Below are 14096 nucleotides of genomic sequence, written 5' to 3'. Positions count from 1 at the left end.
AAATAGGATAGAGCATCAACATTCTGTTAGTAACATGGACTATCAAGCTAACCTAGCTTATCAGAGAGGAAATCAGAGAAGAAACTGGCAAGGAAGTTTCAACTTCAATGGAACTAACAACAGCTATGGTGGAAGACAGCCTGGAAACTCAAATGCAAGGCAGTTTGGTGGAGGAAATTTTAATCAAAGCTCAAATGGATCTGATAAGGCCAAAGGCAAAAGTCAGATTGATGAAGATGAACCTAAGGGACCTTGTCAGATCTGCTTCAGAAAGAATCACACTGCTGCTCACTGCTGGTACAGGTTCAAGAAGAATTATGTACCAAATCAAATGCCAAATCGAAGAAGTGCTTATGTAGCTGAAAATGGAGGAAACAGAGATGGTGCATGGTATCTTGACAGTGGAGCAACAAACCACATCTCAAATGATTTCAACAATCTCAACATCAGCTCAGAGTATAAAGGGAGTGATCAGCTTGCAGTAGGTAATGGAGCTAAACTTAAAATAGTTTCTATTGGTCATTCATTGCTCAGTACACTTGAACCACACACCTTACCTCATATTAAACTCAAGCACATACTTCATGTTCCTGAAATAACTAAGAATTTGATTAGTGTCTCAAAACTTTTGCATGATAATGAGGTTTATATTGAATTCAATGAATCATTTTGTGTTGTTAAGGACAAGAGAAGGGGGAGTGTTCTTATGAGAGGAATGGCTAAAGATGGATTATACAAGCTGCTGTGTTTGCCTTTTAATTCCAGTCAAGCCAAGTCTGTTCTATTATCATCTACTGTCAATTCAAGCCTATTCTTAGTAAATAAAGGTCATGAACCAGAATCTATGCTTTCTGTAAATTGTAGTGAAAAATGTACAAGTAGCAAAGTGCTGGATCTGTGGCACTTGAGATTAGGTCATCCTAATGTTGTTGCACTTAGGAAAACTTTGTCAGCTTGTAACATTTCTCTCGGAAATAAAAAGTTTGATCTGTCTTTCTGCAAAGCATGTCAATATGGAAAACAGCATAGACTGTCATTCAAAAGCAGTAAAACCAAAACAAAACAAGCTCTGGAAATTATTCACAGTGACCTCTGGGGCCCTGCTCCTACTATTTCAAATCAAGGGTTTAGATATTACATAGCTTTCATTGATGATAAAACAAGCTACACCTGGGTTTATGGTTTAACTCAAAAGTCTCAAGCACTTACAGCTTTCATCACCTTTAAGAACCAGATTGAAAAAAGCCTTGAGCTAAAAATAAAAGCCTTACAATGTGATATGGGGGGTGAATACAAATCTTTTGAAACCTATCTTAAACATGAAGGAATATCCTTAAGATATTCTTGTCCATACACTCATCACCAAAATGGAAAGGCAGAAAGGAAACATAGGCATCTTGTAGAATCTGGTTTGACTCTTCTTTCTCAAGCCAACTTACCTTTAAAGTTCTGGTGGGAAGCCTTCTCAAATGCAGCCTATCTTATAAACAGAACCAGTACACCTGTCCTCAATGACAAAACACCTTTTGAATCTCTCTATTCAAAGAAACCAAATTATTCCATTATAAAGATTTTTGGCTGTGAGTGTTATCCATTTCTGAGACCCTACAATAGTCATAAGTTCAGCTTTCACACTTCAAAGTGTGTAAATTTGGGGTTTAGTCATTCACATAAAGGTTACATGTGTCTTAGCACAAGTGGAAGAATATACATTGCAGCACATGTAAATTTTAATGAAAGCTCTTTCCCTTTCCAAACAGATCCAGAGTTTATGTGTACCGAACCAAAACACTCAGTTGAACTTTCAAACACCTTCAGTAAATTCCTCACTGTGTCTTTTCCTTCTGAGAGTCACAGTCATGAGGCAACAGCAGCTGGTGTAAATCCATCTGATAGTCAAAATCTGGAAATTACTCCTTCTAATGATCTGAGTTCTGATAACAATATTGAGATTACTTGTTCTGTGCTTAACAATGATTCAAATGCACAATCTAATACTCAAAACCTTTCAAACTGTTCTGACACCTCTGGAACCAACCATATCCAAGATCAAACTCCTGAAATGCCTCAACTCATACCTCAACTAAAACCCTCACATCCCATGATAACCAGAGCTAAAGCTGGAATCTTTAAACCTAAAGTTTTCAATACAGAAAAAGCCTTATCTCTAGACACACCCTCAAGTGTTACTGCAGCTTTGAATGATCAAAACTGGAAACTAGCTATGCAAGAGGAGTTCAATGCTTTAGTAAACAATCAGACTTGGTGCTTAGTTCCTCCAGAACAAAATATGAAGCTGGTAGGAAATAAGTGGATTTTTAGAGTTAAGCAAAATTCTGATGGGTCAATAAGCAGATACAAAGCCAGGTTAGTGGCAAAGGGTTTTCTACAAACTGAAGGAGTGGATTACCAGGAAACTTTTAGTCCAGTAGTTAAGGCTGCAACCATAAGGATTGTTCTGAACCTTGCTGTTGTAAATGACTGGAAACTAAGACAAGTTGACATCAATAATGCCTTTCTAAATGGGGAGCTAACTGAAACTGTGTACATGCCTCAACCAGAAGGGTTTGTAAATTCAGATTATCCAAGGCATGTCTGCAAGTTACAGAAAGCTCTCTATGGGCTTAAACAAGCTCCTAGAGCTTGGTTTAACAAACTGAAATCAGTGCTGGAGTCATGGAATTTTTGCAGAGCAAAATCAGACACTTCTTTGTTCTTCAAACAGAATGGAAATAATGTAGTCATTCTATTGATCTATGTTGATGATATTATAGTCACTGGAAGCAATAATATTGAGATTGAACAACTAGTTCAAGACTTAAGTAGTACATTTGCCCTCAAGGATTTGGGACAGTTAAATTTCTTTCTTGGTATTGAGGTAACAAGAAATGAAAACACACTGGTACTGTCTCAAACCAAATATCTAAAGGAGTTACTTACAAAGTTTGATCTACAGAACTGTAATGGAGCTGATACTCCACTTGCAACAACTGATAAGTTGAGTAAGTTTTTGGGAACCCAATACTCTGATCCTACTCAGTATAGAAGAGCTATTGGAGGACTTCAATATGCTGTACTCACCAGGCCAGAGATTGCTTATGCAGTGAATAAGCTAAGTCAGTTTATGGCAAGTCCTTTGCAGCCTCATTGGTTAGCTTGCAAACGAGTCTTAAGGTATTTAAAAGAAACTGTTGACTATGGTTTAAGTTTCAGGAAGTCAGACTCATTTGATTTGATAGCCTATTCCGATGCTGATTGGGGAAGTGATCCTGATGACAGAAGATCTACCAGTGGTTATTGCATTTATTTGGGTGATAACTTGGTTAGCTGGAGCTCTAAGAAACAGAGTGTTGTGTCAAAATCGTCAGCAGAATCTGAATATAGAGCCATGGCATTAGCATGTGCTGAGATAACTTGGATTTGCTCTGTTCTCAAAGAAATAAATGTAAAGCTCAGCTGCACTCCATTATTGTTAAGTGACAGTACTAGTGCAGCAGCAATTGCCACAAATCCAGTTCTTCATTCAAAAACCAAACACATAGAAATTGATATTCACTTTGTAAGAGACATGGTTGAAAAGAAAGAAGTAGAAGTTGCATTTGTCTCAAGCAATGATCAAATTGCTGATGTGTTAACTAAACCACTTACTTATCCCAAGTTCAGCTTCTTCAGAAACAAACTTAAAGTCTCTTCCAGAGATTTAAGTTTGAGAAAGGATGTTGAAATATTGAATGAAGCTGAACTTGAATCTAGTCATGTGGGAGTATTGGCTGGAGCATACTTGATGAGCAAGGATGTTACACACACGAGAGGTGGATTGAAGATCACACGTGACAAGCTAGAAGATTCCAGCTGGCAAAATAGCTATACAGAGATTCCTCTGACCTTACATGATTTGTCATGTTAGTTAGAAATGTACGGTTATGATTAAATTCTTAACATGCATTTCGTGTGTTTGCAATTTGATGAATAAGCTGGATGCAGCTAAGTAGCTATATAAAAACCAGCTCTTTGTAATTTCATTTGCTGAGCTTAATAAAAACAGTAATATTCAACTTCTCTCAACTCTCTTCGATCTTAAGAATTCTTTCACATCTGATGTCAGAACATTCTGTTTTTTTTTTCTATTTAAACCAACCCCATCACTTGATCTCTTCATCTCAGTTCAATTCTACTTCTTTGTGCATTTGCATGTTCAAATTTCTCTTTAAACCATGAAGGTTATTTAAGTTCTTTGCTCATTGCATGAATATTCTCAGTTTTTTTTTTGTATTGGATATTAGGACTATGGCCTTTATAGTGAATGTTGCGAAATGAGATCTTTAAATGGTTGTTACACTTTGTGGTGATTGAATCTGCTTGTAACCTTTGCAAGACTCAACCACTTCCCTGGATCTTTAATCGGATTTATTCAAATTGCACAATGAGAAGATTAAATCCAGAAAGAATTAGTTTAATGCAAGAACTCTCTACTAGATCAATGAATCAAGAAACTAAAAACAGAAACCATCACAGCCAACACAGAACAATTACGTGGTTCGGCTGTACCAAGAATGGCACAACCGTCTACAGGAGAAGCTTTCTGGGGAGTTTTATTGAATAACAATGGAGGATCTTTTACACAGCTTGCACAAGAGGTTACAAAGAGAAAGCTTAACCACTCTCTCTCTATATCTCTCTCTATATTGTTTACAAGGATGAATCAAAACTGTTATACCAGCCAGCTTTTATAGCTATAACAGCAACAAACCGGCAAACCGACAATGTGCAGCTCGTTGACATGTGGGATAACGGCTTTACCGCACCGGCTTAAGCAAACTCACATGACCATCACGTGTGTCACTTAAAGTTTCATTACAACGACACAAAGTCACTGCCGTTTTGAAGCTTAAGGGGTATTAAGTGAAAACACGTGCTTTTCCTCGTGACTTCTTAATGCTTGTAACACACCAAAACGCTGCCGTTTAAGCCTGGCGAGTTTGATTCGCCAGCAAGCCTCATACACTTGTTTATACCCCATCCAAATTTTGAAATTTTTGCTGGTGATGTTGAGTTCTTTTTTCATGTTAACTGGAGAGAGTCTTAGTGCTTTTTGCTGCTTTGGTGTTAGTGAAGAGCTAGGTAGCATTAATTACTTTAGATATTTAACATGAGTTAGTACGCAAGAGAAGGTATATATACAACCAAATAGATTACTGATGAGTAATGATCCGAAACACTGATGTGTTGATAGGAACAAATTATTATGTTCAAAATGTATGTGAAAATGCTCCTTTAGTCATTGATCTCATTTTGGTACAACCTTTTTATTAGTTCGTTCTTCGATTTTTGTGGATCGATACAATACTAATTTTAAAATCTTGATTAGTTTTCAAATTAACGTCCAAGTCATGGCGTAGTTGGGGTTGCATACAGTGGTATCAGCATCATTGTATTCTTGTTCATTTTTTCGATTAGATTTCTAAACAGTATTATACTGCAATGGCTAACGATACAACATTTCACAAGTACTGTATTTGGGAAGATTTGCAATAATAAATGTTGTACGGCTGCATAGAATCTGGAATTGGAATTGCTTAGGGATGTAGCGGTGCCTACTAAAAGTTTGGACACCAAACAGGCTGCAGGTTCCTCAGCGATATATTTTAAGTTTGTAACCAACTTGAAGGGCTTGATAAATGAGAAGGCTTGCAAGGGTCATGGTTACTTTCTTTCAGTAACCAACTTGAAGAGCATTGGCAAAGAGGGGCCCTCTGTGAATGGTTAGGGGTTGTGTACTTCCGTTAGCATTTATGTGTCGCACTTTCTTGCCCGTCAAGGGAGAAGTCTTGCATGGAGTTTTTTATGCAACATTTAGCTTTGAGTCATATTGCGGTATGGTCCTGTGAAATATACTTTAATGTCACCTCGACGGGTGCCAACTTACCGCCATGTTTCCAGGAAAAAGCCATTCTTCTCATACGACCAACAACCAAAGATAGGGAATGGCGTGGTGGTCCAATTCTTAGTGATTGCAGTGCGATGGATCAGGGAAGCTAAGGGAGAAATCTAAAACAGAAGTACTTGGTATTTGGCAGAGTAGAAGGTGAATCAATTGGACCAATTTTATTATCTGGTGGGACTGGTCCTGGTGATATTGACTTGTAAATGCTTGTACATATTATGCAGGAATAATGAATAGACCTGCATTTCCTTGCAGTGTATACAAGAGGGGGTTTATGCGAATTACTTGAAAAAGAGGAAAAAAAAAAAGAACTTATGGATATGTAGCTGCTACTTACATAGAAGCCTAGAAGGCTTGTTTCTCAGCACACTAGAATTAGAAATGATTGATGCTTTCTTCTGTTTTGGGGCATATTAATTTGCACAAGCTAGTCTACTGTCTCAGCATTGCAATTTATAGTTCCCCAATCTGAAAATTGTACATTTCATTATTGTTTCTTATATATTTTCTCAACCACTTTGTTAAGAAACAATTTATATCAAAATACAATGAAAATGTATTATTATTTTATATAAGCTTTATTTTTTTAACACAATTTTTGTGATAAAAAAAATTAGAAAAAGAAATGATTTGAGGCTTGTAATTGAGTCTATATTAGTATGTTTATTCCGTTTTGATATAATGTAAGCCTGCCCAAGTTCAAGAATCCAACAAGTGGAATTGGAGAAGGAAAAGTTTATGAGAACATAATAACATTAAACTTACTGAATAGTGAATACCTTTACTTCTCATATTATTTGTCAATTTGTATAAAATAAGCTCCTAACACCTGATAAAATTGATTATATTACCCTTACATTTCAGAGTTTTCACCAACATTTTAGTCGTTTCGTATTGGTTAATGACTTTTTGATACTGAATGTACAAACTATGTCCTTATTTGAGGAAATACAAAAAAGGAGACCCACATGTTATTATCTCTTACAATTTTTTTTTTCTTTTTTTGGGGTGGGAAACTGGGAATATTTCCACCCCACTAGTTTCATAAATCTATCTCGCTTTTAGAAAATAATTGTAATAAGTTTATGTAATTTTTAAAATATATAAATCAACAAAAAATTTGACAATTAATCAATTAAGTCATTCTTATAATTCTTTTTTTTTATATTTATATATCTTTAACTATTAATATTGTTTTAAGATAAGTTTTATTTATTTATTTTGTCCTGATAATATAAAATAACAAAATAACTTCAAGAAACATGTGCTCTTATATTTAATAATTAGTTATTTAATTTTATTCCATTAAATCTCCAAAATTTCTTCTTTATTTATATTTTTAAAAAAATAATGTGGGTTTATGGCAATTAGTTTTTGGGAGAGGGGTGGGTTCATAAAAATCATTGGAAATTCACCACCTTATTTTTGACGCGGCTGGCAACTATTGACCTCAGTTTAGCCATTTTGACCACAGCTGTGCCTGTGAGAGCTCCACTCGGACAGAGAACGTAAGTTGAAGGATCACGAGAGAACGAGTTACAGACTCGGTGAGTCAGAAAGTGCTTCATCACTTTTACTGCTGGGTAAGGTTTTAATCATTAAGCTCTAATTGTCATTTCATTTTATTTTTAAAAAAAATTTCTTTCCTAGATACCCAAATGCTTTGTTTTTTTTTTTTTCCTGAAATTTTCTTGTTGGGACACTTTGATGATCGAATGAAATGATTGTTATTGACTGTTTGTTTTGTACATTTAGCATTTAAAATGTATTTCATTTCTTGGTAATACGTCGAGTCTTTTATATATCTCTCTTTTATTTTTATTTTTTTGGAGGGGTTTGGTGATTTTGATTTTTTGATATGGTTTGCTTTGAATTAGTTTGAAGATAAAGGGACATCCAGGGAAAAAAAAGCTAAAAATGTATGACTTTCAGATGCTAAAAATGTATGGCTTTCAGAGACAATGTGCTAGTTATAGAAATTGGGTTTTCATGTGGCAAAATGGATGTACAGATTATAGTGTATGAATGAAATGCTAGATACAAATCATGATGATCCTTGTTTAGTGAAATGCTAGATACGGATCATGGTGATCCTTGTTTAGGCCTTAAGTAGCTTTTGACTTTCGATGGTGCGATTATGAGGTGCAAAATTTCAGATTTTTGACTCTTATGCTTTTTTACACTCTTGAGAATGGAGCAATGTTAATAAAAATTATGTCAAATTCATTGTTTTTCGTAGATTTGGAAAAATTTATGCTTTAAACAATTTTTCCTGGTGGTGTGAAGGGTAGTGTTTGGTATCCCAGCCTGGAACTTTTTACAGTTCCCACTTGACGCATATTTAGAAACTATCTAAGATCTTTTCATGCAACAAGAGAGGCTCACCTGGAGAAGGTTGTTTTCTTGCTTTAGAACTTTCTTTTATAGAACATTCCAGTTTAATAGATTCATATGTTCTTTATTTGATGTGCATATTTGCATCAATTAGTTTGTTTTCTTCATCTTTTTCAAGCTATTTAGTAGCAATTCAAATAAGTGCAACCTTGGCTTGTGGACTGCATTCTACAAATTGTCGCTTAATGATGGCAGCACTCTGAATTATGATTGCGCATTTGAGTTCCACTATCTAAATGTTATGCTATTGGTTTTCGCTGCCTGCTACTCACCGCCACTGCCAACTTGTTTCCCTATGTGCTCTGTTGCTTAAAGAAAACAAATTTCTCATTTTCAATTATATATTTTGTGGTTTTCTTTCGAACAAATCTGCCAAATCCTGTCAAGTGTCAACAAATATTGATGATTTCATCAGACATGGAAAGACAGTCTGTGAAAACTTTAGGAATCGAAACTTGGAATAGATTATTATTTATCTCACTCATTGGTATTTGGTTTATGATTACATGTGGAACCCAATGTTTGTCAAAGTGAAGTTGCCCTGGAATGTTGTAGACCCTGCTGAAAATCTGGTCACTATTGTTATCTGTTTGTTGGATGACTTTGCTGGCAGAAAGTCCACCAAAGATCTTGGATGCTATCTTGCTGTCACAACTCTGGAGAGCACAGGGGAGGGAAAAGTTAGAGAGAACGCAGGGGAGATGCTCTTTCCTGTTGTTTTCATTGGCAAGATTTTTCAGGGGATTGTACACAAGATGCTGAAGCATGGGGTTCTTTTCAACTGTGTGTCAATCGATATGTCTTGCTTGCACGAAAATGCCTAATTACCGTTATGTGCTAGCTGAGAATCCGGTCTCCTGGGTGACAAGAACTTGAAGATTTGAGAAAGATGTTGTGGGTAGAGGTTGAAAGGGAATTTCATGCGTTAGTCAGTTTAAAGGGTGATTTTCTTCGTGAAGCTGCTGTGCACTAACCTCTATGTTTTCTTCAGCACTTGAAAAGCACCTCTACATGACCCTGTTGTAGGTAGAATTTGTTAGTTAGAAATGTTGGAATGCTAATGTGCTACTTTCAATTTCCCGTTGACCTTGTATTTGTACGTAATCCTCTTTTGATGATAATAGCTCAACACAATCGAGTACAATCCCAGTTGAAGTAATGTATAGAGATTTATTTTTCCAACATATGTATAAAATAGCTCGAGCCAAGGACACAAGTAAGTAATAGCTCAACATTCCAGGACAACTACACAGAATCATGCTAATTTCTCCAACATAGAGATATTTTTTCTAATTATATCATGAAAAAGGGGTACATATACAAATACTTTTAGTTATTGCCGAACATTCTTTGGTAGAGTCCACGAGCTAGCATGAACGTGTTGGCAAAGGCAAAGAGAATGAAGCTCGAGCCAAGGACACAAGTAGCAACGGAAAGCCCAGCAGAAGGTGCCAACACTGCGTATGTGCCTGTAATAAATGCAACCACCATTGCTAACAAGGAAACCATGATGAAATTATGGGGCATATCTGAAAGAAACTTGGTTTGCCGAAGGGTCTTAGCTGGAGTAAGGAAATAAATAAAGATAGCTGAAACGGAGAGGACCATGGCTATGACATCAGATACAACAAATGCTCGGAAACCTGCATTTTTTATGAGGATTGGAGTGCCGGGAATTGGGCCTTCTTTACCCCAGTAACCACCCGGTAATGTGAACCCTGCAGCGAAGGTAACTGTTGCAATAAGTGCAGCCACTACCGTATGTAGCGATTGCATTTCTTTTAATGCTTCTTCATCGACTGGCTCTTTTTCTGTTTGCACCCGGAGAATACCATTTGGATATTGTCCACGGCCAACATTTTTGGACAACTCTTGGATTTCTTGCTGCGATATGTTGATCATATTAGGTAAATTAAATATTGATCTAAGAAAATTTATGAAACAATTTTTTAAAAAAGAGGACCAATGTCAAGGCCAGGACAAAAGATACCTTTATTTTATAAGATTTAGTTATATACAATACAGTATGTATATATATAGAGAGGGAGAGGGGGTGTGGTATGCTTCACTAACATTTGATACAAATAACGTGGCATACACACGAATACCTCACCCCATTCACTATAAAACAATTAAGATGATAATGTAAGTAATCATTTAGCACACATAATAATTTATGATAATATTATATCGTGTGTAGCACATTCAAGACCGATGAAACCCATTCTTCACATTACACTAATTTAGACTTTGTAAATATAAAATGAGTTAAGTGACCCACCAAAAAAAAAATGTATGATCCGATATGCCATATGCAGTTCGTGAGAAGCACAAAACAAAAGAAATATATGTATAAAATATTTGTACAAATAGCATTTTCCTCTATATTAATGTTATGACGTGCTTAAACTTTTTTTTTTTTGGGTTAAACTCATAACAACATTGTTAATTTTTACTCACAAATGTTCGATATTGCAGTGCAATGCGATGAAAAAGTTGTTCCCATTTAAGAAAAATAAAAACAAAGTATGAATTGATTAACATTACTTGGAATAGCTGCGCCCGCATAAACAATTAGTAGCCGTGAGGAGCAGGTAGCAATAAATAAAAAAAGGGAGCAATGAGTAAACAGTAAAAAAGAATTTACCTCGAGCTCAGGAAATCCACGACCTTTTACATCTTGAACACTAATACCATGATTGTTGACGGCATCATTACCGCCTACAACTTTGAGAAGGAACGGAAGGACAGCCACACGGGGTGAAAGTCGACAGACAGCAGCAACCACGTGGAGAGGAGTGTTTCCATCTACGTCCTTACTTAACAAACAGCTGCTTCTGACGATCGGATGTTTTATTAGGAGACGGCTCAATTGGAAGATATCTAAACTGACCATAGCAAAGTGAAGAAAATTCCACCCTCTTTCATCGACCTTTACTAGAAGACGAGATGGACAAGAGGAAATAATTTCATTTACTATCCCTATATGCCCTCTGGCGGCTGCTAAATGAAGAGCTGTCATATTTCGATCTTTGTCACCGATGAATGCAGCTGATTTATCACGTTCTAATAACAATTTTGAGGTCAATTCGCGACCACTATATGCAGCATGATGGAGTGGAGTCCAACCGTATTTGTCTCGTACTGCTGTCAAACTCCTCTTTTTCTCAAGTAATTGCTTTATCACTTCTGAAAGAAGATAATAAATAACGAACTAAACACATTAAATTTATAAAGCAAAAGCTTTAATTTTCTTGACGGTGAAAATAATGATTTATTTATTTATTTATTTTTGGTGGATGACAACTCAACAAATACAGATCATCATACGGACAGACAAATTCAGCTGACAATTTCTTGGAACCCATATTAAACAAATTTCACCGTTGATTCGCTGACCATCACAAATCCAACTGAACATCGAATTCTATCTCATTTTATTTTTATGTCCACCAAATTTCGAGCGGATATCCACACTTTGAGTATAACTGTGTATGTGCATGTGTGTGTATAATATATATATAGTCGTTTAAGCGTACCTGTGGGATATGTGTAGACTGCAGCATGCAAGGCAGTCTTCCCATCGGGACCTTCATGAGCAGGTGATGGGCATTTTTGTAAAATTTTAGCTACTATCTTGACAGATCCATTCGCCGCAGCCATATAAAGTGGAGTTTCGCTGTTGCGATTAGCAGAATACGGAACATGAGGGTCTGCTTCGATTAAAATTTTCGCAACATCGACGCTACGAAGTCGCACTGCCTCGTGCAACGGTGTGTTCTGCTCCTCATTTGTCTTCTCTAGCATCTGCCTCGCTGCGCTTTCGGGGCAGTTTTGTAAAATTTCAGCTACTATCTCGGCAGATCCATTCGCCACAGCCATATAAAGTGGGGTTTCACTGTTGCGATTAGCAGAATACGGAACATGAGGGTCTGCTTTGATTAAAATTTTCACAACATCGACTCTACGAAGTCGCACTGCCTCGTGCAACGGTGTGTTCTGCTCCTCATTTGTCATCTTTAGTATCTGCCTCGCTGCACTTTCGACACCGCTTTCTAGGTCTATAGGCTGTCTATTCGCGAATACAATCAGAAATTCCACAATAGCAGCATGCCCCTTTTTGGCCGCAAGGTGGAGTGGAGAATCACCTTTGGCATTAGCTTGAAATAGTAACGATGGACACAAATCAAGTATCTGTTCCACGAACTCGGTTGATTCACTACTAATTTCTCCTTCTTCAGTCTGCAGGGTCAGATGGGATCGCATTATGTTCACATGCAAGACTGTATTTTTCATGACATCAGTTACTATGCTTTCTAGTTCATCTCTTGCTATTTCCCTGAAGGGTTCAATGTCACCCTTAGCTGCAGCCTCAAACAATTTACGATCCATGTCAACTTGTGAATGCAATGATATTTGAGTTTTGTGTAGGTTGCATACCAAATTATTAATCCTGGATCGTTAAATACTGCAGTTTGCCGCTTGATATTTCTGCCCTATAAATTTTATAAACCCACCCCATTATAAGAAAATTATTATAAAAAGTGCATATTATTTTTTAAAATCTTACATAATGAAAGATTAGACAATTAAATCCAGCTTCATTTATTTTTCTTAAAACCCCTTATTTTTTTGTTTTATATCAACTAGACAGGTTTTTGTTAACTCCATTAGCCACTATTAAATAATTGAAGATAAAATAATATTTTATTTTATTTCTTTAAATAAATTCAAGGATAAAATAATATTTTATTTTATATTTTTTAACATTGGTTACGTAATTAAGGGAAAAGAAACTAATTGATATGAAATAAAAATTTGAAATGGTTCTAAAATATTATCAAAAACTTGTGGTGTTAAGTGCACTTTTAACATTCTCATCATAGTTGGAAGATAATTTTTTGAGAATTATTTAAAGTGAGTAAAGCAATACTTTGAGTTACTCTCCAACCATTGAATAATATGTATTGAGAATCTTTACCTTTATTTGTGAATCTCTCATCTATCCATTCGATCCAGCCTGTTATTGAGGTTACTAAATAGGACATTAACGTTTATTCATTCAGTTAATTAATTTTGTGTGCACCGTCATTTTTTTTTAATAACTAAATATGACTCGCAAAGGACTTTGTTTAGCACCCTTGGCTTCGTTTTTAGCTATGCTCTTGTTATTGGTATTGCATAATACTCGATCGGAGATAACAAACTAAAGTTGGCCATAATTGATTATTGCATATCCATGCACAAAGGCCACTACCATTTTCATTCGGTTAACTAATTGAACTATGATCCCTGTAAATTAACAGGGGAACATGCTATGAGTTCTGAGAATTTCATTGTTCCCCAAAAAAGGAAAGTGATCAATCATCCCCTCTTAATCTTTCTCGTTCTTAAATCAGTTCTTCTTAAGTTACAACACACAAGATTTTTATCGTAAGTGAAGTATATATCATTCTCCCATTGAATGATAAAAATTTTAATGATGGTGCAATTACTTATTTCATTGTGCCATAATCTAGTAAAGATTTATACATCTTGTTTAGCAGGAAAAGCATCAAAGTGGCTTTTTTTTTTTAAGCAATTAAATAGTAAGTATCTTGACCATTCAATTAACGATTAAATAATATGTATAGAGACTGTTTGCCTCGGTTTTATTTATAATACTCAAATACTCAATCAATTTATTTCTTTGTGAACCTTTTATTAAACTGCTCGAGCACTGCGGAACCATTCAGTGAGATTACTAGAGAGGAGAACA

The 14096-nt window shown here is 35.9% G+C and overlaps 1 protein-coding gene across 1 annotated transcript; it reads right to left on the bottom strand.

Moving 5' to 3' along the window:
- Window positions 1–9622: 9622 nt before the first annotated feature.
- On the bottom strand, window positions 9623–12758 carry LOC18033031 (ankyrin-1). Its single transcript, XM_006420048.2, has 3 exons — window positions 11878–12758; window positions 10986–11527; window positions 9623–10222 (listed from the first exon to the last, which is right to left on the bottom strand). Exons 1-3 carry the CDS (start codon window positions 12728–12730, stop codon window positions 9668–9670), a joined length of 1950 nt encoding a protein of 649 aa, XP_006420111.1. The 5' UTR covers window positions 12731–12758; the 3' UTR covers window positions 9623–9667.
- Window positions 12759–14096: the final 1338 nt, after the last annotated feature.

Source organism: Citrus clementina, unplaced genomic scaffold (assembly GCF_000493195.1).
Source record: "Citrus clementina cultivar Clemenules unplaced genomic scaffold, Citrus_clementina_v1.0 scaffold_9, whole genome shotgun sequence".
NCBI lineage: Eukaryota > Viridiplantae > Streptophyta > Magnoliopsida > Sapindales > Rutaceae > Citrus > Citrus x clementina.
Note: the sequence above shows the minus strand (reverse complement) of the source record. Positions and strands in the feature narration are given on the sequence as shown.

Bases quoted from the DNA above. Each gene is read 5' to 3' on its own strand.
- LOC18033031 (XM_006420048.2), bottom strand. From the start codon at position 12,730: ATGGATCGTAAATTGTTTGAGGCTGCAGCTAAGGGTGACATTGAACCC. The intron at 11,528-11,877 runs GTACGCTTAAAC...ATCTTCTTTCAG, and splicing joins AGTCTACACATATCCCACAG to AAGTGATAAAGCAATTACTT. The intron at 10,223-10,985 runs GTAAATTCTTTT...AACATATCGCAG, and splicing joins GTGGATTTCCTGAGCTCGAG to CAAGAAATCCAAGAGTTGTC.